The 25,461-nt window shown below is 42.7% G+C and overlaps 1 protein-coding gene across 2 annotated transcripts in view; it reads left to right on the top strand.

Moving 5' to 3' along the window:
* LOC126253012 (phospholipid phosphatase 1-like) overlaps positions 1–25,461 on the top strand; it is an 889,365-nt gene that overhangs the window by 848,275 nt on the left and 15,629 nt on the right. For both annotated transcript variants that reach the window (XM_049954065.1, XM_049954066.1), the window contains one exon: positions 11,840–11,994. In XM_049954065.1, the coding sequence (XP_049810022.1) occupies positions 11,840–11,994 (155 nt within the window). The remainder of the gene's footprint in view (positions 1–11,839; positions 11,995–25,461) is intronic.

The following is a 25,461-nucleotide window of genomic DNA, read 5'->3' as shown; positions in this document are numbered from 1 at the left end:
AACTGTAACATAATACTGGAAGTTGTCTGTAAACTCTTTTACCAACATTTTCCTTCGCCCGTTTTGTTCTGTAGGGAGTCTCTATTGTAATATTAGGATGATATTGTGATTTTCACGCCTGAGGAATTTAGTTTTCTTGTCTTTCTGCTATTATTGTGTTCTGTATTTACACTATGATCGTTCCTTCATCACAAAAGGACACTTCTCGTACGTAATTCGTTGGTGAGCTATAGCCTTGAGATAAAAACAGGAGACCTTGACAGACACAGTATCTCTGCTGTAGTACACTGTCTCCGTCGCACGAGGTACGACACCTTTTTGATGGGCATATCGTGACCACGTTATCAGTATATATGACCAACCGGAGTCCTATTAAGATAAGCGCCTGTTGGATGGTTCCCAGACTGAAGCAAGCAGTACGGCTGTGGCTTGTTCCACTCACGTCTGAATTAATAACCTCTCAGTCTCTAAAGTGGTACACGTACAGGTGGATAAGCATTACACCGCGGCTGGCATTTGATGCACTGGGCTAATAAATTAGAAACGAAGTAATCAGTAGCTCTCACAAATTGCCAAGGAATGCCCATCTAGAGTGTTGATGTTCTACATTTACAGCAGTACTCCGCAGCTCCCCTCCCCACTGCTCCCCATCCCCCCTCGTCTGTATATTGATTACTCTTCTAGGCTCAACTGCCAATCCATGCACCAAACATTGACCTCTGCAAGTCTTCCTGCATTTCGCTACGAATCACTAACGTTGAAGCTGCGTTACATACAAAGATTATCTACGAAGAGCCTCATCGAACTTAAAACGTTATCCACGAGGCCATTAATATACCGGGTGATCAAAAAGCCAGTATAAATCTGAAAACTTAATAAACCACGGAATAATGTAGATAGAGAGGTAAAAATTGACATACATGCTTAGAATGACATGGGGTTTTATTAGAACCACCACATATTGCTAGACGCGTGAAAGATCTCTTGCGCGCGTCGTTTGGTGATGATCGTGTGCTCAGCCGCCACTTTCGTCATGCTTGACCTCCCAGGTCCCCAGACCTCAGTCCGTGCGATTATTGGCTTTGAGGTTACCTGAAGTCGCAAGTGTATCGTGATCGACCGACATCTCTAGGGATGCTGAAAGATAACATCCGACGCCAATGCCTCACCATAACTCCGTACATGCTTTACAGTGCCGTTCACAACATTATTCCTCGACTATAGCTATTGTTGAGGAATGATGGTGGACATATTGAGCATTTCCTGTAAAGAACATCATCTGTGCTTTGTCTTACTTTGTTATGCTACTTATTGCTATTCTGATCAGATGAAGCGCCATATGTCGGACATTTTTTGAACTTTTGTATTTTTTTGGCTCTAATAAAACCCTATGTCATTCCAAGCATGTGTGTCAATTTGTACCTCTCTATCTACATTATTTCGTGATTTATTCAGTTTTCACGCCTGAGGAATTTAGTTTTCTTGTCTTTCTGCTATTATTGTGTTCTGTATTTACACTATGATCGTTCCTTCATCAAAAAAGGACACTTCTCGTACGTAATTCGTTGGTGGGCGATAGTTTTTGATCACCCTGTACTTACAACGCCCTGACAAAAAGTCATAAAAAGAGAGCTCGAGTGGTAGGTATACTTACGCTTTCGAGATGCTTTCCCTCATTGCGTGTAGGAGACCACAAGGTATTTGGAACTCAAACAGCTTTTTAAGCAATTCTTTTGTTGTTATATTGTTTCTACAACGTATGCATTGCTATGTGGCCAGTCTGCATATAGATCGGCAGTCGATCCTAGGACTTTTTGACAGCTCTCGCTTCTTTCCCCTCGGCTAATGATGTCTCAGTGTGTCAAATGCCGAGTTGCACCGTAATTCGGAGTTCATGTTAAACTGTAGGTTCCCCTAAAACTGGCTCGGAGGAAGGAAGGGCATGCCACCGTCTATAGGACCATGAACCTAAAGCACTGCAGTATTCAAACTAACCTTCGGGCTGGTAACATCTTTACTTACTGACTTTACTGCCCGGTTCACGGCCCGTATGATACACGATGAGACCTCCAGTCTCAGACATTCAACACTTCACGGTTCATGGTCTCTTATAGGTTTACCGCGAGTTTGCGATAACATTGCATTTAATTATCTGGTGGAGTATTCGGAGGTACACTATGTGATCGAAAGTATCCTGACACCTGGCTGAAAATGACTAAAAGTTCGCGGCGTCCTCCTTCGGTAATGCTGGAATTCAGTTTGGTGTTGGCCTACCCTTAGCATTGATGACAGCTTTCACTCTTGCAGGCATACGTTCAGTCAGGTGCTGGAAGGTTTCTTGGGGAATGGCAGTCCATTCTTCACGGAGTGCTGTATTGAGGAGAGCTATCGATGTCGGTCGGTGAGGCCTGGCACATCCCAAAACTGTTCTATAGGATTCAGGTCAGGGCTCTGTGCAGGCCAGTCCATTACAGGGATGTTATTGCGTAACCACTCAGCCACAGGCCGTGTATTATGAACAGGTGCTCGATCGTGTTGAAAGATGCAATCGCCATCCCCAAATTGCTCTTCAACAGTGGGAAGCAAGAAGGTGCTTACATCATCGTTTCGTCCACTACTAAAAATTTAATTGAATATAATTGCACGCTGCTGCATGTACCAGTGTTCGTGGAGGGAATTTTTAATCTGTCATCTAAGAAAGTGTGTCGGGTGCTATGCTGGTAAGTTGTGCTCCTTTGTTTCCCACGACTGGTGGACTACGAGATCTACGAGGCCTGTGCTGTGATAGTGCCACGCAAAACAACAAGGGGTGCAAGCTCACTCCATGAGAAGACGACCACACCATAACACCCCCGCCTCCGAATTTTACTGTTGACACTACACACGCTGGCAGATACGTTCAGGACGGAGTTCTCTAGTTTTATTGTAGCTTTGGTAAGTTGGCTAGTCAACGGCCTATAGTATTACATTGAACAGACAGGTAATCTTTCAACAAATTACGCACAATTATTTGTAAACAGAATATTATTACCTGTAGTAACTGCCCTATGGGAAACGAACATTAGGCTTCAAATATACACGGCGTAGCAGAAAAGCACGTCGAGAGTTTCAGGACTGAGTCTTCACGTAAAGAGGAAGATATGTTTTAGGGACATGGATCCGAAAACGCTTTATTTGCGTGTTAGATCTCGTAGTCCACCAGTCGTGGGAAACAAAGGAGCACAACTTACCAGCATAGCACCCGACACACTTTCTTAGATGACAGATTAAAAATTCCCTCCACGAACACTGGTACATGCAGCAGCGTGCAATTATATTCAATTAAATTTTTAGTAGTGGACGAAACGACAGCAGGGGAGTATTTTCGTCACTTATGGCTGGTAGAGAGAGAACTATTCAGTTTTATTACCTTTTTCTCTTGCTTTTTGCCGAAAGTTGCTCGAAACAAATGTCTGCAATTCATGCCACTGTCACTGCGATGGACTGCCTCCAGATCTCCATCTCGCAGTCTGTTTGTCTCCGCACGGCTAGGGTCTTCGGTCTTCGGTCTTGGAGGGTATTCCACTCCCACTGAAGCTATTAACACGGGCCCGCCAAGCACCGCCGCGCAAGCTACTACTGGCAGAGCTACGTCCAGCAAGGCGGGACACCGCCTAGTCGCGTATTACGCTGGAAAATATTAACAACATTGAAACTTCCTGGCAGATTGAAACTGTGTGCTCGACCGAGACTCGAACTCGGGACCTTTGCCTTTCGCGGGCAAGTGCTCTACCAACAGAGCTACCGAAGCACGACTCACGCCCGGTCCTCACAGCTTTACTTCTGCCAGTATCTCGTCTCCCACTTTCCTAACTTTACAGAAGCTCTCCTGCGCAGGAGAGCTTCTGTAAAGTTAGGAAGGTAGGAGACGAGATACTGGCAGAAGTAAAGCTGTGAGGACCGGGCGTGAGTCGTGCTTCGGTAGCTCAGTTGGTAGAGCACTTGCCCGCGAAAGGCAAAGGTCCCGAGTTCGAGTCTCGGTCGAGCACACAGTTTCAATCTGACAGGAAGTTTCAATGTTGTTAATATTTTCCAGCGTAATACGCGAAGCTCTCCTGCGTAGGAGAGCTTCTGTAAAGTTAGGAAAGTGGGAGACGAGATACTGGCGGAAGTAAAGCTGTGAGGACCGGGCGTGAGTCGTGCTTCGGTAGCTCAGTTGGTAGAGCACTTGCCCGCGAAAGGCAAAGGTCCCGAGTTCGAGTCTCGATCGAGCACACAGTTTTAATCTGCCAGGAAGTTTCATATCAGCGCACACTCCGCTGCAGAGTGAAAAATCTCATTAACAACATTACTTTATAAAAGCCCTTTTGTAAATATCTGACAGTATTCGATGGGTACTTTTATAAAAGATATTGTTGTTATAAAACAATATTTGATTAAGTTGGAGCGTGGTCCTATCTTTTCCCTAAAAAGTAGCCATTACATATTTGGTGCTTCTATGAACAGGTGAAATACTACTACTTCTGCTTCTAGAACGACATTCAGATTTACCGTACTCTGCAGACCATTGTGAACTGTGTGGCAGAGGAATCTTTCCGTAGTACTGTCCGTTAGTTCGTCTATATGTTCTCTGCAAACACTGTGAAGTGCATCACAGAGGTTTCGTTACACTGGTACCATTTATTAGGGCTTTATTCCATTCCATTCACGTATGGAGCGCTGGTAAAATGATTGCCTAAACGATGACGCTCTCCCGAGGGTTAAGCAAAACTGTGACCATTCGTGCTGCTTTTCCTTGTTTCCTAATAGTCCTGTTTGATATGGATTTCACACACCTGGTGGATCGCGCTAATGTTTTGTATGCAATCTTCTTTCTAGACTGTACTTCCCCAGTATCCTACGTGTGAACCGAAGTCAGCCCATTGCTATACCCATAACTGATCCCATGTGATCATCCCATTACATATCGCCACAAATTGTTACACCCCTGACCATTTAGCAATATGAACAGAATGAAACGCTGCATAATTCAAACAACGCGGATAAAAAAAACCGCAACAAGCGATTAAAAGCATATAAGAAACTAGCTGTATCATTCAGCGGCATTTAAGCAGGTACTGGCCCGCGAAGTTGGGAATAACTGAAATGGCTGAACGCATCTATACGTGACAAGTAACAAGAGTTTCTTTTATGGATGGGTTTATAGTCGGTGTAAAATTCTTGAAAGAAGTCTTTTTCTGCATAGGCTGTTCTTTTATTTGAATAAACACACTGTTTCGTCCATCACATAAAGCCTTACCGTAACATCGAGACGGTTTTTATCATAAATAGTATTTCTTAAATGGGTATCTCCTATGCAGTTATGATGGGTTCCTTTCATTGGCACAAAGTGAAATGTTTGCTCGTCCATCCTGAAGTAATTTCTGTAGCTCTGTTAACGTCCTCGAATTGTAGCATAATTGAAATTCCTGTGAACACTTGGATCTTCTCGCTATCCACGATAAATCACCCACAATCGCTTCCGTTTCTCTTCCCACTCAAAAACATGTGCTCGCTGCTTATATTACATGCTGGTGGACAGATGATTAACTGTTAGGCATCCATTCCCGAACACACATGATGACGAAAAATTTTGCGCTATTGTATTGACCTCATTATATACTTCGTTCTGAGGGGTTGTATAAAATCATTGACAGATACTTTCGCTTGAGTTACCTTATAGATATGGGTCTACTGTTATGTTGTCGTATCTCGTTCTGTTGTATTGGTACCGTTTCGTGTATTGCGCAAACGGGACATATTTTGGAAAAGTTATGTAGCTGACAGTGCGTGTCTGAATCTCCTTGCTATATTCCATACGATGACCGGTGCCGAGGCAATGTTCTGCCATAGCTAATCTGTTGAGTTCGGGTTATGGGTCCCATAGCCTGTGCGACTGGGCGGGCTGCTAGTTGATAGCCCTAAATTTGCTCGACTGGTGTATGCGCCAGTGACGCTTATGCTTAATGCACTGGTCCTCGATGGTCTTAATGGTCTGACCAACGTATGACATGCCACGACTGCAATGAGTTAGGTAGCTACCTACGTTACGCAAATAAAGTTCCTCTTTTGAAGGCCCTAAACGGGCATTGATATAAGATGGTGGTCGAAAAACAAAGATTATGTTTTCGCAGAATACGACAAATTCTGTTGGAAGGCCATCGACTTACGTGCCTCCTCGTTATTTTCATCACTCACCTGATAACGTGCGTCTTAACAGGGTGAACCCCGTCGAAATATTGGCGGTTGCCGAAGGCGTCACCTGTCTGCATTCCCGTAAGTTGTTTGAACATGGTTCTGTTTTTGTGTGTGTTGACGCAAGCGTGGAAAACATTGTGGAGAAAATTTCTCCACCTTCTTTTGTTGTCCTACATCAGGTCTTTTGGCTACAAAAACAAAAAGTTGCTACAGTAATACACTAATGTGTTGGTTCCAGCATACGTAGTGGCTTACGTGGAATCGATTAAGTAATTCAAGGGCTTTTTCAACCTATTATCTCGCTGTAATTAGAACTTTGTAACAGTTTAGCCTACCTGTACTACGTGCACTGTTTTTGCTGCGCACACGTTCATGCGAAATGTGATGGCCGATAAACTGCTATAACTACTGCCAGTTTTACTTCAAAGCTCTGTCCTTCGAATAATTATGGAATCTTGATTCCACGTTTTGTACTTAGCCAGTGATAATTGCTTAACTCAAATAAACGGTACACTGAAATGTATTTAACAGTGAACACACAATGTGTTGTGGGGCGGTCACTCTGTTGCATAAATAATTCAAAAGTCAAGATCGCTTAAACACTGTTTACTAGATGACCGGTTTCAACACACTAAAGGTGCCATCATCGGATCTGAATGTAGCTTAACATGCATAAATCATTTGGATATAACGATAGTTGATATAAAATCATTGTCGCAGAAATAAAAATTAAAAAACAACCATGAGGGCAGTTGTTTTTTAATTTTTATTTCTGCGACAATGATTTTATATCAGCTGGTCTGCCTCATGTATCGTTATATCCAAATAATTTATGCATGTTAAGCTACATTCAGATCCGATGGTGGCACCTTTACTGTTCTGAAACCGGTCATCTAGTAAACAGTGTTTAAGCGATCTTGGCTTTTGAATTATTTATGAAATGGATTTAAGTGATGATAGCGCTGAGCGAACGTTTAACTTTATTTATGAAGCGCTCAGACTCAGCGAATACCACCTACTAGCAGTGTGATACAGATGGTCGATGGCGACCCCTGCTTCTTGTGGTGAGGCGACCTTCTAAGTTACTGTCTTACGTAATGTGACAGAGCTAGAGAACGTGTTCATCGTCGAATATGCAGCTTCTACATGCAAAATCTCTAGGTTATTTAAAAACAGCGTTTCGATGTGAGAACATCTGTTCACCTTAATGTCAAGAAGGGATCAGCGGGTATATTGGGTATGCGACGGAGCGTGCTATTACCAGAGAATTCAATTAGCGTAATGTATTAAATATATAATTCAAAAAACACTACGTATATACGATTTCGGAATATTTAGATAAGGTAAAAAGAAACGCTTTATATGACAAAAGCCACAGGTGCTCCGCTTCTCTGCTTCGGGTCCAGCGATGTGGTCAAGCTCTAGGTAATGAATATTGTTTTAGAGAAGCTGCTGTTCACCTATGGATTCCATTTTTGTTGGGGGGGGGGGGCGATGGAGGGGGGAGGGAGGGAGGGGGAATATAGCGTTTGGTGTACAAGACACTGATACATCCCAGAAGAGCTGGTGCCCGTTCGGCAGAAGCCGCAGCCGTTATTCGTGAAACGTCTAGTTGTTTTGAACGTGATAAACAGTTATCAGTTCGCAGATGTCAGTTGTGCATTAATGCAAACAGACGACATTTTCAGTAACATCTCTAATTAATAGTGGGGATGTGGGAGAGCGAGTGACTGCAAAAGCTTACGTTCCACGTCTCGTGAAACAAAATTCAGGCATTTCAGAGTGCTTAGAGACATGAAGTCTTTCTGTAGGTCGTGACAATGCTGTCTGTCTAGCTGAAGTGCAAATTCATATCCATTACAATGAATTGGTCACTTGGTCGGCGTGGAGGAATTACAGGATTGAGAGCAAGCCCTGGTTCAGGTTTCCCTTTATCACTTTAGGCAAATGTCGAAATATACATTATGAAAAGGCCACTGCCGATTTTCTTCCCCATTTTGTGCGTTTCGAGCTTGAGCCCCATCTGTAATGACCTTGTCTTGCTCAGTTTCGTTCAAGTGGGGCTCTCACTTCACACTTCACTTCAGAGTAAATCAGTCCCGAAGGTCCATTTGCACTGCCCGACAAAGAAAGAAAAACACACAGAAGGGGAGGAGGAAACGAAATGAAACTTCACGAGTTGAGAGGGTATGTGATGTTATTTCACTGATTAAAAAGTCGAGCTACATTTAGAAAGAACTTGGCTATATGAACCCACTTATCGGTATGATGTTGGAACCTTCTGGTCCGGATGCATGCTCTGATTCGTTTGGGAATGGTGTCATAAAGACGTTGTATCCTCTCCTGACGAAAAGTGGCCTATAGGTGTTGCCACTGGTCCTTGATATCCTGGATACGGGCGCTAGGACAGAGCTGACGCCCGAGGAGGAGGAGGAGATTGATGTGCCGTCGACAAAGAGGTCGTTAGAGACGGAGCTGTGGTTACGGAAGAATGGAGAAGGAAAGCGTTCGTGCCCCTTCGAAGGAACCATCCCGGCATTTGCCTTAAGCGATTTAGAGAAATCACGGAAAACATAAATCAGCCGGACGCGGATTTGGATCGTCGTCCTCTCGAATGCTAGTCCAGTGTGGTAGCCAGTCGGTTTGACGCCCGAGCTGGTCTGGGAACAGATAAACTACGGGCCATTGAAATAGCTACACCACGAATATGACGTGCTACAGACGCGAAATTTAAACGACAGGAAGAAGATGCTGTGATACGCAAATGATTAGCATTTCAGAGCATTCACACAAGGTTGGCGCCGATGGCGACACCTACAACGTGCTGACATGAGGAAAGTTTCCAACCGATTTCTCGTACACAAACAACAGTTGACCGGCGTTGCCTGGTGAAACGTTGTTGTGATGCTTCGTGTAAGGAGGAGAAATGCGTACCATCAAGTTTCCGACTTTGATAAAGGTCGGATTGTAGCCTATCGCGATTGCGGTTTATCGTATCGCGACATTGCTGCTCGCGTTTGTCGAGATCCAATGACTGTTAGCAGAATATGGAATCGGTGGGTGCAGAAGGGTAATACGGAACGCCGTGCTGGATCCCAACGGCCCCGTATCACTAGCAGTCGAGATGACAGGCATCTTATCCGCATGGCTGCAACGGATCGTGCAGCCATGTCTCGATCCCTGAGTCAACAGATGGGCCAGTTTGCAAGACATCAACCATCTGCACGGACAGTTCGACGACGTTTGCAGGAGCATGGACTATCAGCTCGGAGACCATGGCTGCGGTTACCCTTGACGCTGCATCACAGACAGGAGCGCCTGCGATGGTGTACTCAACGACGAACCTGGGTGCACGAATGCCAAAACGTCATTTTTTCGGATGAATCCAGGTTCTGTTTACAGCATCATGATGGCCGCATCCGCGTATGGCGACATCGCGGTGAACGCACATTGGAAGCGTGTATTCGTCATCGCCATACTGGCGTATCACCCGGCGTGATGGTATGGGGTGCCATTGGTTACAGGTCTCGGTCACCTCGTGTTCGCATTGACGGCACTTTGAACAGTGGACGTTACATTTAAGTTGTGTTACGACCCGTGGCACTACCCTTCATTCGATCCCTGCGAAACCCTACATTTCAGCAGGATAATGCACGACCGCATGTTGCAGGTCCTGCACAGGCCTTTCTGGGTACAGGAGATGTTCGACTGCTGCCCTGGCCAGCACCTTCTCTAGATCTCTCACCAATTGAAAACGTCTGGTCAATGGTGGCCGAGCAACTAGCTCGTCACAATACGCCAGTCAGTACTCTTGATGAACTGTGGTACCGTGTTGAAGCTTCATGGGCAGCTGTACCTGTGCACGCCATCCAAGCTCTGTTTGACTCAATGCCCAGGCGTATCAGGGCCGTTATTACGGCCAGAGGTGGTTGTTCTAGGTACTGTTTTCTCAGGATCTATGCGCCCAAATTGCGTGAAAATGTAATCACATGTCAGTTCTAGTATAATAATTTGTCCAATGAATACCCGTTTATCATCTGCATTTCTTCTTGGTGTAGCAATTTTAATGGCCAGTAGTGTATGTGAATCTTGCTGGTCACGGGAGTATCTCAACACCACGCAGACTGTTCATAGGGACACGTGCCATGTTACAGGAGCATTGTCCGGTCGAAAAATGGTAGTACCATAGTGTTATATGCGAAGTATTACATGAGGATGCAGGATGTCTGTGACGTACCACTGTACCATCAGGGTTCCTTCGATCACTACCAGCCATGAGCTGAAGTCATACGCAATGGCTCCCCACACTATGACGTCACAAGTAACATCGGAGCACACCTCTGAAACATTGCAAGAATGAGACTTCTCACCGGGTCTCCACCATACTCACCATTGATGAACATACGGGGTAGCGCAGAACCGCGATTCATCACTGAACACAGCGCGACACCGTTTATCAGCAGTAGATGCTTCCCAGCCAAGGCACCATTCCAACAACAGCCTTTTGTGTTGTGATATTAACGGCATCCTACGCATGGGAGGTAATTCACTAGTCCGGCTGCTGTTAGTGTCTGAACAATGATGCAATATGGTACAGAATGTTGCAAGTAGCCCATTACTTGCTCTCGGATAGCAGGCGCACATAGGAGGAGTGCACAGTACAACGATCCTGTTTTGTGATGGGCCAGTGTGGTCGTCCGGAACCTCGACAACGAATATGCATGGCCTTAAGTTTCCATGCAGTCCAACATCGGGCCACTGTCACTTCCAAATGTCCTAGAAATATGCGCATGGCACGATTCGAGCAGACTGTAAATTAACGCCCGTTTCAAATCCTGCCAGGTGTTGATATTGCTGTCTCAGAAGAGCATGCAGCATCTCCTTGTCCTACACAGTAATCATTCACCATGTGGTACTGTTCACCCCTCTGTGTACCTTACCAGGCCTGGTAACACCACTGAACACGAACAACACTAGTGTACCCTCGTGGCTGTTCTGTCACAGAGAATTGCAACTGTAATCATTTATATCCCCGTCGATGATGTATACGTGTACGAAGTTACATTGACGTCCGACCATGTACTTCACGTTTTATGTGAGGCGGTATATAAACTACATTTATTGGGTATAGGCATTTTAGAAGTGGCGTATCTCTGTGTTTGTCCGACATGAAATATGGCTAATCCAAACAGTTTTAGGGGACCACAGTTTTAACATAAAGCTCCAGTTACCATTCGACTTTGCACATTTCTGCATAAGGCAATATCAACCTGGGATGGAACCCCGATCCTATATCTGACACTGGCTCATTGAGACTCTACACAACTGAATTTTATTGCAGTTACGGAGCTATTAAAGTGCTCTGTACTGAAAATTATCGACCTGTAAATAGCCTTTTACTTTATATAGTCTAAGGATTGGTAACGTAAACTTCTTTAATAGTCTTAACCGACGCTTTGGTATCCGTCGACGTCCAGTAAGGTAATGCATATGCATCTTTTGCAAATGACAAAATGATGTTTCACTGAGCACGTTTACACTGTACTTCGGTATGTAATGCAACTTGTTTTATTAACTGAGATTTCTCCTGTTGATCTTTATATTCCTCCTTTGTCTGTTTCAGTTGCTGTTCTTCTCGCCTTGATAGAGTCCGGAGTTATTCCCAGTGCGAAGACAGGGTATTACTGTGGTGACCCAAAAATTTCGTTCAAGTTCAGGGGCGACACCATAGGCATTACCACACTTCTTCTGGGAACATTCCTCTTGCCTCTCATCTTTGTAAGTAGCCTCACTGACGTATTACCGCAATTTTTTGTTTATTACTTGTCTTAATGGCCCGTAGGAGTTGCATTATGCACAATGGTTGGACTGGAGGTGGTACAACCGCAACGCACAGAAATAATCAGAAATTGGATCATCTATGTATTGCTTACAGAATAGAATACTTAAAATTGCTCCGAGCTGCAGGAAACTTATTCAGTAGACTGGCGAGAAAGAATACGCAGAGCTATGGAGGAATAACCATGATTCCTCTCGGAAAAGAGAACTGAAAAACATTCATCCATAGATAAAGTGCGAACTAAAATTGAAGATGTAAAAGAAGACATGACCAATACTGTACTGTACACGACGAACCTAGAACAATAAATCCATATTTTTGTTGTCGCCTACTTAATTGGCTGACAAGTATATTGCGCTAAATGATAAACCTTGCGACGGCCAAACTCGAATCAGACCCGAAGAGAATGTCGTACAGAATTTTAAGATACAATTAGTCTATGGCAAGCATGTCATGTGTCTTGACAATTACTATCGTCTGTTACTATTATACATACAGAATTCAGAATCACTGCAGTGTGAAATAAAAGTAAGAGTCACAGAAGAATGGGGAATGGAGAAAACAAAATAAACTAAGTGGTGAGAGAAGGAATAACTGAAGAATACGGGGTTACAGAACAAGGAAAAGTATTGAAACTCTTCCAGAACTGATACCGAGACCTTAGATATTGGGAATGGGAGACTTATTTATAAGAGCAACGGGAGGGTCCTATTGCAATGTCAGTGGAGGGTTATGAGTCGCAAAATAAATGTCAACAAGCGATTTTAAAACAGACTGTTTTATTCCTGCGATAATGCATGGTCCAGACACAGATTATGGCACGTGGAGCAGACAATAAAATTGACTCGAAGGAAGTAAAAGTAGAACCACGGTGGGGAAACTTCAATGAACATAAGTCAAAAGGACATTACAAGTAAAGGTTCATTGGAAAACTCAAGGGAACAAAAAGAGAAAATTGTAACTGGCAAGACGTAGCTGGGAAGAGAAGAGGGTAATACGAAAGTAGTTTTCCAACGGTGGAGAATCAATAAGCGCAGATAAATCAGTGATCCAGAACGTTATTTGTAATCCAATGAATAAGAGAAAATTAAGTGGTGGACGAATATAAATTCTGGACTTCTCAAAGATTGCAGCGATTATGAGTGATGTTGTAGTTTAAGTAATATTGTAAATTAACAGACGGGAATCTGAGTATGGAACGTTAGACCACAAGTTACAGGATACATAATGAGTGTGAGCTGTTCTGGAGCTTCCTGTTAAATTAAAACTATATGATAAAACGAGTCTCGAACGTGGAACCTGGCCATGATTGTGAGTAATAATATTTTTATACAGGGTGGTTACAATTAAACTTTCGCTAATTCAGCCATTGTAAACGGAATACTATTTACCGTATGGGTACACAACAGGAATGATGTTCAGACTGGGCTCTGCAGGATATGCATTGTTATTAGTGTTAGTGTCTTGACTTGCCGTTAGGCGCCGGTACTGGTACGGCGGCGTAGGGTTGAAACACACAACTGCCGACAGTCGATATGGGTCTGGGACAGGCGAGTAGGGCTTTACTCGTCAAGCTGTTTTATAAAAAACAGCAATAGTGGTGCTGCCCTTCGCGAATATCGACGCGTTAAAGGAATACGGAGAGGTTCTCTTTCCGTACCGAGTTTGAAGAACATGATTCAGAAGCTCGAATTAATTGGCGATTTGGGAATTGCTCCTGGGAGAGACCAAATGCAAATAGCGCCACAAATTGTTGATGTCACTCTTGCTACGTGAACGTTCCTTATGCTTTAAGCTAGTGTTATTACTTGTCAACTTCCTGGCTGAGAAATACGTAGGTCTTATTTGAGCATCGAATTCTGGAATTTTGGTAAACAGCAACAAAACTAATTTTAAATTTAAGTCAGAATAGCATTACGATCCGAAATCCATAATAACCTGTACATCAAACAATTCGCCTGCGAGAAAGCAATCCGTTTTCAATGAAATTTACATGTGCCATCTGACTACTAAACAAAATGACTCGGATTAAAAAGTTGAACCTGAATATTGCTAATCTTTATCCTTAGTCCTGCAAACAATCACTGTATATGAACAGTTATTGGAATTACAGAGCAAATGAACATAAAAATTAATGCATCTAACTTCCTGATAGAATTGCTTGAAAATTCACAAGATAGCACTTCACTGAAGTCTGAATGGTATTACGCTTCTGGCCGGCCTCTGTGACCGAGCCGTTCTAGGCACTTCAGTCTGGAACCGCGCTGCTGCTACGGTCGCAGGCTCGAATCCTGCCTCGGGCATGGATGTGTGTGATGCCCTTATGTTAGTTAGGTTTAAGTAGTTCTAAGTATGGTGTCTTGAAGGGAGGATATAAGATGAACATCAACAAAAGCAAAACGAGGATAATCGAATGTAGTCAAATTAAATCGGGTGATGCTGAGGGGATTAGATTAGGAAATGAGACACTTAAAGTAGTAAAGGAGTTTTGCTATTTGGGGAGCAAAATAACTGATGATGGTCGAAGTAGAGAGGATATAAAATGTAGACTGGCAATGGCAAGGAAAGCGTTTCTGAAGAAGAGAAATTTGTTAACATCGAGTATAGATTTAAGTGTCAGGAAGTCATTTCTGAAAGTATTTGTATGGAGTGTAGCCATGTATGGAAGTGAAACATGGACGGTAAATAGTTTGGACAAGAACAGAATAGAAGCTTTCGAAATGTGGTGCTACAGAAGAATGCTGAAGGTTAGATGGGTAGATCACATAACTAATGAGGAGGTACTGAATAGGATTGGGGAGAAGAGGAGTTTGTGGCACAACTTGACCAGAAGAAGGGATCGGTTGGTAGGACGTGTTCTGAGGCATCAAGGGATCATCAATTTAGTATTGGAGGGCAGCGTGGAGGGTAAAAATCGTAGGGGGAGACCAAGAGATGAATACACTAAGCAGATTCAGAAGGATGTAGGTTGCAGTAGGTACTGGGAGATGAAGAAGCTTGCCCAGGATAGAGCAGCATGGAGAGCTGCATCAAACCAGTCTCAGGACTGAAGACCACAACAACAACAACAAAGTCTAGGGGACTGGTGACCTCAGATGTTAAGTCCCATAGTGCTTGGAGCCATTTGAATTACGCTTCTGAGCTGAACTGATCTGATGTATTATTTTCACAAACACATTGTCAGAGTACAATCACTGGGCATTACGGTGGACGTCAACTTTGACGATAATTCAACTTATTGGCCTACCTGTGCGCACGGAACGCTCGTCTGCTCTGCCACTTGTCGCTGTTACGAATAACATGTGACTGTTAAAAATCAAATTTCATTTGCCGCCCTTGCACTGTGCAATGCAAGGAGGCATCTTACCAATTTGCATAAAATGTTTCTCAGTGCACAACTCACGAAGTGCAATGCGTGGCCGGCCGGGGTGGCCGTGCGGTTCTAGGCGCTACAGTCTGGAGACGAGCGACCGCTACGGTCGCAGGTTCGAATCCTGCCTCGGGCATGGATGTGTGTGATGTCCTTAGGTTAGTTAGGTTTAATTAGTTCTAAGTTCTAGGCGACTGATGACCTCAGAAGTTAAGTCGCATGGTGCTCAGAGCCATTTGCAATGCGAGTGTGCAAACAATCTTGAAAGGAAATGAAAATAGGGAACTGATTTTAACAACTGATAAATGAGAAGAAAGATTCCAAGTTTAATTATGCTTAATTAACCCAAGATAACAATACACTTTTTCATAAAGTTAGCAAAAATATTTCTTGATAAGTCATGTGTACAGTTACCTTCATTGACACTTGTTTGAAGTATAAGACAGGACGATATGCTGCACTGTAAAATTTCTGCAGCAAACTTCAACCATACGTAATGTTGTAAATGGACTACCTTAAAGGCTGGTTTTTATCATTCTTCCACTAACATAATCTCATTTACTCAATAACTTTCCTCAAAACATATTATCTGATTTACTCTGACGAACGTCTGTGGTCAAACACAGTCTTACAACTAATTTGATTATATCGATATTACAGAGATTGAGTACATTTATCAAATTCACAACTTCATTCTCATTTAAGCCCGAAACATCATGAAAATCGTCATAAGTAGGACAGCCCTTTTTCACATGGCTGAGAATGCTGGACGCGATCTGCGGTCTTGAAGCAGGGTACAGGTCGTGCCACGATAGCTGAACATTCCGTAGTCCACCGTCGGAAAAGCGCTGCGAGCAGTTGTGAAATGGTACATCTAGTGGGGTTCTAGCTGTCGTGAGTACATTGAGCAACGTTTGAGCCTGGAACGTAAGCACGGTACACAGTTAACAAACGTTACTCTCATGTGGAAATTAAAATGTGGTTCTTCCAATGGGCTATTCGTTCTCTCTCCTCCGTATGTCCTTATACCTGTTTTCGTGAAGTTTTTGTCCTATGATCACTCGTTGTCATGGGAGCCCTCTCAGATAGCGAAAGTTTAATTACTTGTATAACCCATCTATATAATGAGTGTATGTATTGAAATTGAGGTATGTAGTCTAGTTGGCTATCAACATGTATGAATAGAGGATAAAATCAATGTGTTCGTACTCTGTAGAAAATTGTCATATCTACTTAATCATCGAAATATTCACTAAATGAAACTGGTATGTCGCAATGTGATATTCGTTAACCTCAGCATAAACATTATTCCAGATTTCATCTAATAGTAGTGTAGCGTTTTGGTTCAGAATATTAACTGTGCACTTCGATAATTGGTTTTTTGTTATATGAAGGAACATCCATTATTAACTTCAGCATGTTGCTTGAAGAAACGATTTCAGCTGATCTGTCCCGTGTCACGTAGTATGATCCACAGATTACTCAAAGCTGACGCATCCTAATAATCACCTCGGAGCAATAACAATTTTTTAATCGTAAACGAAATAACGAGAATTTCCAAATAGGGATTGCTACTCGAAATTCGTTTCATTTAGTCAACGAAAAGACAAATATCGTTTCGCACTGGCTCGTTTAATAAACGACCATAGAATAAATAAAGTAAAAAAAAAAATCTCGAAGCTGTCGTTGAATGTGTGTACAGCTGTGAACAGCACACATAATAGGAAGCTTCTACAGACTATTAATGGTGCTAGCACACAACTAGTCAAACTTGATTTTGAAACATGCAGCTACTATTCGGTAGTCCATGTCATTTAGCTTTACAGTCAAAATCAGTACACTTTTGTAAGCAAACTGCATGGTCTCGGTGCCTCCCACCAGCTACGACACCACACTTTCAGCGCGTCTGCATTGACTCTATAGTCACTGGGCCTCGCCGCTGACGTCGAGCTGGAGATAAAACCCCGACACCGGGCCGGTGCAAGACACATCGCATCATGCTGTGCTTAACTACCGCGTGGCTATCATTGATGTGCGGCTACTCACTGAGGTGCAGTGTAGACTGTAATTATAAGATGCAGCCAAACTTGGTAAATTTGCAGATGTGTCAAAGTGGAATCGATTTACGCTGGAAAACATTAGTTCGCCGTGCGGTTTGAGGCGCCATGTCACGGATTGCGCGGCCCCTCCCGCCGGAGGTTAGAGTCCTCCCTTGGGCATGGATGTGTGTATCGTTCTTAGCCTCAGTTAGTTTAAGTAGTATGTAAGTCTAGGGACCGATGACCTCATCAATTTGGTCCCTTAGGAGTTCACACGCACATTTGAAATTAGTTTTGGCCACCAGGTGCAAATATGGCGCTATACACTGTTCTTATGACAGTTTGATATCCACGTTGTCATGTGACAAGCAATAACGTGAATGAACAGTATGGCTATCAAGAAGAAAGACTGCGCGCTGTTGGTGAAACTGTTGTATGTGAAGAGGAACAATTAAAGTTCAGCATTGAGTGAGTATCGCCGACTGAGAGTCTGAAGAGAGGGACGATCATTAAATGGTTTAAAGATGGTGGTGATAAAATTCGACAACATGGGGGAGCTCGGTGTCGCACCTGGAAGAGGAAGGTGTCCTATCCCAATGGAAGTTACCGACGAGGTTGCCGTTGCTGTAACTGACCATACAGCATGCGTCCCAGCTAGTGCTAGTGGTCTTGCAATGTCTTGAGAAGTGTCCATCCCATGGTCAACAGCACAGAAAGTTTTTCGGTCTTTATTACAAGATACAGACGGTGCAGCAACTGAGACCTTATGATCCGCAGCCATGTTCTGAATTTCCGCTTCGGTTTCTGGCACGGATCGAAGTTGATTACATGTGGTCCCCAAATAATATTCTGTGGAGTGACGCGGCACATTTTGCACTACAGGTTGCATTGAATATACAGAACTGCCGAATTTGTGGCACTGTTAAACCGCGTGTCCTGCACGAAGTGCCAATGCACTCGCCGTATGTGAATGTGCGGTGTTGATTCAGAAGCATCTTTAATCTTGGTCAGTTCGTCTTTGAAGAGAATAAACCCAGAGGGCCTGTCAAGTGTACCATGACGTCTGCACGTTATCGACACCTCCTTGTACAGCACGTGATTCCTGCTCTGGAAGAGCGCAACTGTGAGGAAACCACTGTTTTCATGCAAGATGGGGGCAAAACCTGATGTCGCTCGCCCAGTGAAAGATTTTTTTAATGCAACCTTCCACGATTGTGATACCTGCCGACGTCTTCCAGATGCATGGCATGCAGGATCATCTGATTTGAATCTATGTGACTTTTGACCCTCGGGAACATCTAACAGAAAGAGTTTACCAGTGACACGTTCGGTCTCTACCTGTTCTGAAAGATAGTATACAGGGACCATATTCCACCGGAACGCTGCGAGCAACTGTTGATAACGTCGTTTTAGGCATGCGGCATCTCGTTGATGTCTCTGGTGCTCACACTGAACGAACTGCGTAAGCGGCAGGTTCAAATGGTTCTGAGCACTATGGGACTCAACTGCTGAGGTCATAAGTCCCCTAGAACTTAGAACTACTTAAACCTAACTAACCTAAGGACAACACAAACATCCATGCCCGAGGCAGGATTCGAACCTGCGACCGTAGCGGTCGCGCGGTTCCAGACTGTAGCGCCAGAACCGCTCGGCCACCAGCGCGTAAGCGGCAGTTAAGAATAAAAATCGACATTATGCCTTTCTCACTTGTTTAACCTTCTATTCTCCTGTTACTAATCCGTTACACATGGAAACATTTCTGTTCGTCTTTCTAGCATTCCCAGGGCCAGTTTTGCTCCTGGTGGCCAAAATTGGAGCTAATTTTTTCCCAACGTAAATCGGATCCTCATTGACGCATTACAATACCTACGCAGTTTCGCTGCCGTAAGATAATTACAGCCCACATTGGACCTTTGTGATTTTCTGCACTTTAGTTATAACCGCCCGTTATTTACCTTGCTTACTTCGGAGTCACGACTGTTTACTGGACTTCGTTATGGGTTGCTGTTCTACGGATTAACTTGACCGAGGCTACATGGATGATTGTTACGTATGTTCTACAGTTTGTGACGACCCGTTGCGGGCTGGAATTGCGAACGATCACTTGATTACATTGTACCCATATTTTCTGTGGAACAGTGTAATGTACCGTAGCGAGTATAATACTTAATATATAAGTAATATATAATACTCAGTATGTAATAAGCTTATGTCTACGGAGTGAGCAAAGCGTTGTGTGCGTTTCGCAAACGTCAACCTGGAATTAATTGTGTAACAGCAATGGTGTCCGCCCCGACAGCTGAGTGGTGTGACGGACTGTCATGCCAAGGGGTCCGGGTTCGATTCCCGGCTGGGTTGGAGAGTTTCTCCGCTCAGGGACTGGGTGTCGTGTCGTTCCCCATCATCTCATCCCCATAGATGCACAAGTCGCCGAAGTGGCGTCAGCTCAAAAGACGACCGGTGTACCCGGCGGGAGGTCCTAGCCGTACTACATTTCATTTCATTTCAGCAATGGTAATTGTTGCTGCTACGGATGTAAATCGAAAGAGGTAAGAGAAGGAAAAGTTACTTTACAAAGATGAGTACTAAAAATATCCAGTTACGGTTATCATAGCAGTAAGAAGCACTTTGTGTGTTGAAAGACATCGCGATACGATGTAATAAAGAGTTAATACCGTAGGGCTTATTTACGCGACTACATAGTCATGTACATATTTATGACACAAGTTTTTGATAAATTCAGTAGTTTGCTGTCAGTCAATCTGTTCATAGTACAAACATTTCGAGCAATCGTCTTCTGCTAATACGGCTTATGTAAGACAGCTTGACATTGGTTCAGAACAACCACCACTATGCTTGATTAAAAAAAGTTTACAACAGTAAACTGTGTTATTAATACATATGGCGTGAAGAAATGATTGTGTGATTAATATTTCGGTTTTGTTAAGGTTAAACGAAACGTAAAGATGTTGTTTTTCGTCCAAATTCGAAGACTTCCTAGTCAGTTTCACTTTGGTGTCACAGGAAGAGAACTCCCAACGCCTCTGCAGCATTCATTTATTAAAGCAAAGACCCGGTAGTACGATAAAGTGCAGCAAATATTATAAAAAATAGCGGCGCCTATCCCTTCTTTTGTGTAACAAAAAACGTATAATGTAAACTATGACATTTAGTGGAAACTCTTGAAATATCCTTGCCTTTTTTCTTCAAAGCTTGAAAAGCAGTCGATTCCAGATATTGAATGCAGACTGTTAGATGCGTATCAGCTGCGCGTACAAATTCCATGATCCTTCTGAACGGAATATGTCCTTACTGGCGATGTAATGAATTCAATATCTGCTCGGCGTATGCGGCCAAATTTTATACCGTGACTTTGGAGGAAGTGTATGCTAGCAACATAAAATTCTGTTTTGCTCCTCTGAATGCTCACTACATAGAAATTCCTATTATGTGCCCGTCGCGCTTATGAGAGAAGTATTCTTCCTTCAATGCATGTTAGCAATCTAAACCGTAAGAATCTTCCTCTTTAAACAAACTCCATGCTTGTGTTATTGTTTTTCAACACATTACACTTGCAACATACAGTAATATCAGTAAGGACTTGTACAGAACTTTTATAACAAACCTGGTGTGTACTGCTAAGCCATAAGGCGAATATCCTCTGCTGCTTCGTCGATATTTGCAATTCCGTTTTTGAAGATATGTAAGTTGAGTCAGCCATAACAAATCGTGCTCACTATGTTCTTCATACTACGCCCTACGTCAACGAAAACTGTCGATTTGTTTGTCGTAGCCAGCATTGTTTTTTAGAAAGGAATTTTGTGTGCCCGTTAGGTACAGGGGACACAAAGTAATGTAGTGCGACAGTGGGCTTGAGGTTGTCGTATACAGCATCCGTCATATGGGCAGGACGGGTTTAAAGCTCAATCAAGACAAGTGGCCGCTTGTGGCGCCAAGCTGAGAGGTGTCCCACAAGTATGCAAATGCAGAATTCGTATACTGGGTATACAATACACTGGTATAACAACTTATGGACGAAAGTAACTTTCGCATGATATGTCGCTGCAAAGTAACACAGCTCGAAGAAACTTGGACCACACATAGAAAGAATGGCTACGGTATAGTCCAGAAGGCAAGTCAAAGAAGTAGGCAGTGAGACGATCGAAAACGACACTTTTATTCATAGGCAATAATTACACGAAAATCACGGCGATTGATGGCGATCCCCTGCACATCATAAGTAATCGGATATGATTCATCGAGTAAAATAGAAGCGATTTCTGGCGTTCCCCAAGGTAGTGTTATAGGCCCTTTGCTGTTCCTTATCTACGTAAACGATTTGGGAGACAATCTGAGCAGCCGTCTTAGGTTGTTTGCAGATGACGGTGTCGTTTATCGACTAATAAAGTCATCAGAAGATCAAAACAAATTGCAAAACGATTTAGAAAAAATATCTGAATGGTGCGGAAATTGGCAGTTGACCCTAAATAACGAAAATTGTGAGGTCATCCATATGAGTGCTAAAAGGAATTCGTTAAAATTCGGTCACACGATAACAGAATGATGACATAATATCTGTTACGTTAGTGTCACCTTTATTTTAGTATACAAGCGTTGTCATAAATTGCTTTTTAATTTCTTTTAATTTTACTGGGAGTACCAGAAGATCTCTGTTCATTGAAAGAGACACTCTTTGCAAATAATTACGTTATGTTCTTTGCTAATGTTTGTGCAGCATTTACTGCGTATTTGACCATTTTGTCTGTCTTGTCGATGTGGGCACATGAAACATCATCTTTTTGGTTTTTGGTGATCTTCCAGTTTCCACAATATTAGGCCGTTAGCGAGTAACTCCACAACGTGCCATGGCTTGTAGAAGATTCGTCTGAAGGCGTCGGTTGTTGACTCTGGACTCCATATGATAATATATTATTTCATGCCCTAATTTCTTGAGTAAAATTCTTCTTTTGTCGGATCTTCTTTCCTGGTAATTGGGGTGTTCCTGTGAAATTTGACACAGGGCATTTATGGCTGCTACATCCATAATGTTTGTCCATATGACGAATGGCTGTATCCTTGACTGTCTTCTTGTATGTGTATCTACGTGCCTTCTGGTCAAGAGGAAAACTCCTTATTTAATTTTGTTAGAGAATAAAATGAACACTCGTTTCTTTTTATGTTCTCCATCTCCTGTGGCAGTGTGGTACAAAGAACTTAACAGTATGACACTTTTGTTCTTTTTGGGAACATAAATTGTCTTTGAAACCAACTGATGATACAAATTCCCTCGACTTGGAAGCTTTCATTTGTGGTGAAATTTCCTGTCTGTCTGAGTCAGAGTTCCCACTGCTGTTGTCTTGTCCTGCAGTAGTTCTTCAAATAAAGGAACAGTTGTGAAAAAATTATCCATGGTAATATTTGCTGAGGTGTCTCTCAGTGTCTTCCTTATTGTTTTTACTGTTGTGGAAGAAACACTGATTTGTTTTGACTTTGCAGTATAGATAAAACCATCCCTAGAATATGAAGTCAAAAATCACATTGCCAAAGTATTTTGATTCCATATTTGCCTGGTTTGCTGGGAATGTACTGAATAAACTTGTTACGGTCTCTGCAGGGAAAAGTTGTTCATCGATAATTAGTTTCATTGGGATGCATCCTTTGTCGACAGTTTTATATGAAAAGTTCCCAAAAGTAGCAAACTGGTGCCATGTTGTCACTCTTTCCCTTGGCCTAACTGGTCCGTTTCTCATCAAAACTCAAGACTGTTCGTATATCTTCAAATCTGCTAACTGAAAATGTGGCGAGGTAAGTAGAATTGGCAAAGTTATCGTGAACGAGCTCTTTGATTGGCACATCTCACTTTCTACCTGCACCAGCAATAATCAGGAGCCCAAAAAATGCATTCATTTCCTCAGGCGTAACATTTTGTCATTTTTTTTTTATATACTAGCGATGCGCCCACCTTCGAAATCAGTACAGTGCAAGTCTCATTTAGCGTTCTTTGTGAGACAAAGCAGTCCCGTGCGTTCCTAGGAGTGAAAATTACAGTACCCCTTACTCGAACAGGTGAAATTTTTCATGATGCATACTCGAATTCTCGTGGTTGGAGGCGCTGTTTTACTCCACTTAGTTCCATCATGTGCGATAAAGAAATCAGCATTTCTGTAGTTTTTTTTATTTGATTCTTCACTACTTTCTTAGTAGGAGCGCTAGAAGACACATTCATTCTCCTGGAGACCACTGTCATCTTCTTTATCAAAGAGAGCTTCATCTTCAAGCCATTCAAAAATCGTTGATTCAAAATTTTTATCACTTGCTATGACTTCAGACGATGTGCTTTTACTTCTAACAGATAGTATGGAATTCAAGCTGTAAGTAAATAATGAACGTAGCCTACCTTGCAAAATTATTTTGCTTATGAAGCTGAACCTATGCTCAATGAAACAACTTTAGCGTAACGGTAAACACTTACTATCAAAAGAATACTCGACTGCAGCGTCCACAGTACTTCTGAATATTCAGTAATGACTGTAACAGTGGCGAAGTGTTAACTGTTATAAGTAATCTTGCCAACATAGCTTGCCATTGAGACAAAAGAAAAGTAAACCATTAGAAAGATGGCATGTTTACTAAGGGGTCTGAAAGACCCCTGTAATGCATTGGACGAGTAGGATTACAAAATTAATGAAGAAAATTAATTTTATTTGCACCAAATAACGTTTTGTCTAAACAAAGTCAACTGAATTTTCAAGGATCACACGGAACGTAAGGCGAAGCAATAAACATTAAATACAGGTTATTGCGGTCTAAGGCGCTGCAGTCATGTACTGTGCGGCTGGTCCCGGCGGAGGTTCGAGTCCTCCCTCGGGCATGGGAGTGTGTGTTTGTCCTTAAGATAATTTAGGTTAAGTAGTGAAGCTTAGGGACTGATGACCTTAGCAGTTAAGTACCATAAGATTTCACACATAGGTTATTGATAGAACGAAAGGGTTACCTGGTCCAGAAGACCCCAGTCCCGAGGGCTTAAGGAAAAAAAAAAAAAAGTTGTGTGATTTTATGTGCCCGTTCGATAGAGAAGTTCCAAAATAGATGTAGTACAATATTCATTTTAATTACAATTCTTGCCATTAAGACAAAAATAATTTAGTCAAATCTGACAACTGTAACCAGACAGCCAGTGGCGAAGACAATGACAAATATAGACAGACCTGAGATGTATAAGAGTCTGTCGCGCTTTACATTACTTTTGCATGTATTTAGATTCATACTGGACTTTTAACAATTTCCCTTGTTTTTTTTTCAATAATTTGTATCGTGTTTTAGATAGGCATACATACGTATATTTGCTCTGCACAATTGATGTCCACTTTAACCATATGCGTTTCTCAACAATCGATCTATATTATTATAATATTGTTAATGACACACAATACATCAGAAAAGCAATGTTTTCTATCTCGCACCTGCTGGGGTCCTACAGTTCTGTGTAACTCTGTGTCTAACAATTTATTATTTCCTTGTTGAATCAGTTACATCTCAAGTCCTATTAACGGGACCAGGAAATGACTTATGAAAATACCTACAATCTACTCTTGATGCTGACTGAAAGGCCTGAATCTTTTAAACAATTTCGTTGAGATGCTTGGAGCTCGCGAAGTAGAAGAGTCGGTCGACAGGCCTTCTGGGTGTAGGAACCACGGTTGTCTGCAAAGAAGGTGCTGTTTGAATAGCTGTGGTGATTTCGAAGTTTGGACAAGGACGATATACTGTGATTCACAAAATATTCTTCCAGTACGGAAAATTTATAGAAATGTGTAGGTGCGTTTCCTGGTCACGGCTGTTGAATGATGAACTCTTTCCGTTTCAGAAAACTTGGGCAAGCGTATGGCTTAGTGAGCGCCGTGTGGTTAGCACGAAGAGGCCTGTATCAGCTCGTGGAGTCATTAACTAGTTGGGGATGCTATTTAATGGGAGAAACTGACTTAGCGAGATCAAAT

Source organism: Schistocerca nitens, chromosome 4 (assembly GCF_023898315.1).
Source record: "Schistocerca nitens isolate TAMUIC-IGC-003100 chromosome 4, iqSchNite1.1, whole genome shotgun sequence".
NCBI classification, from domain to species: domain Eukaryota; kingdom Metazoa; phylum Arthropoda; class Insecta; order Orthoptera; family Acrididae; genus Schistocerca; species Schistocerca nitens.
The sequence above is the reverse complement of the archived record's forward strand: the minus strand, read 5'-3'. Positions and strand labels throughout refer to the sequence as shown.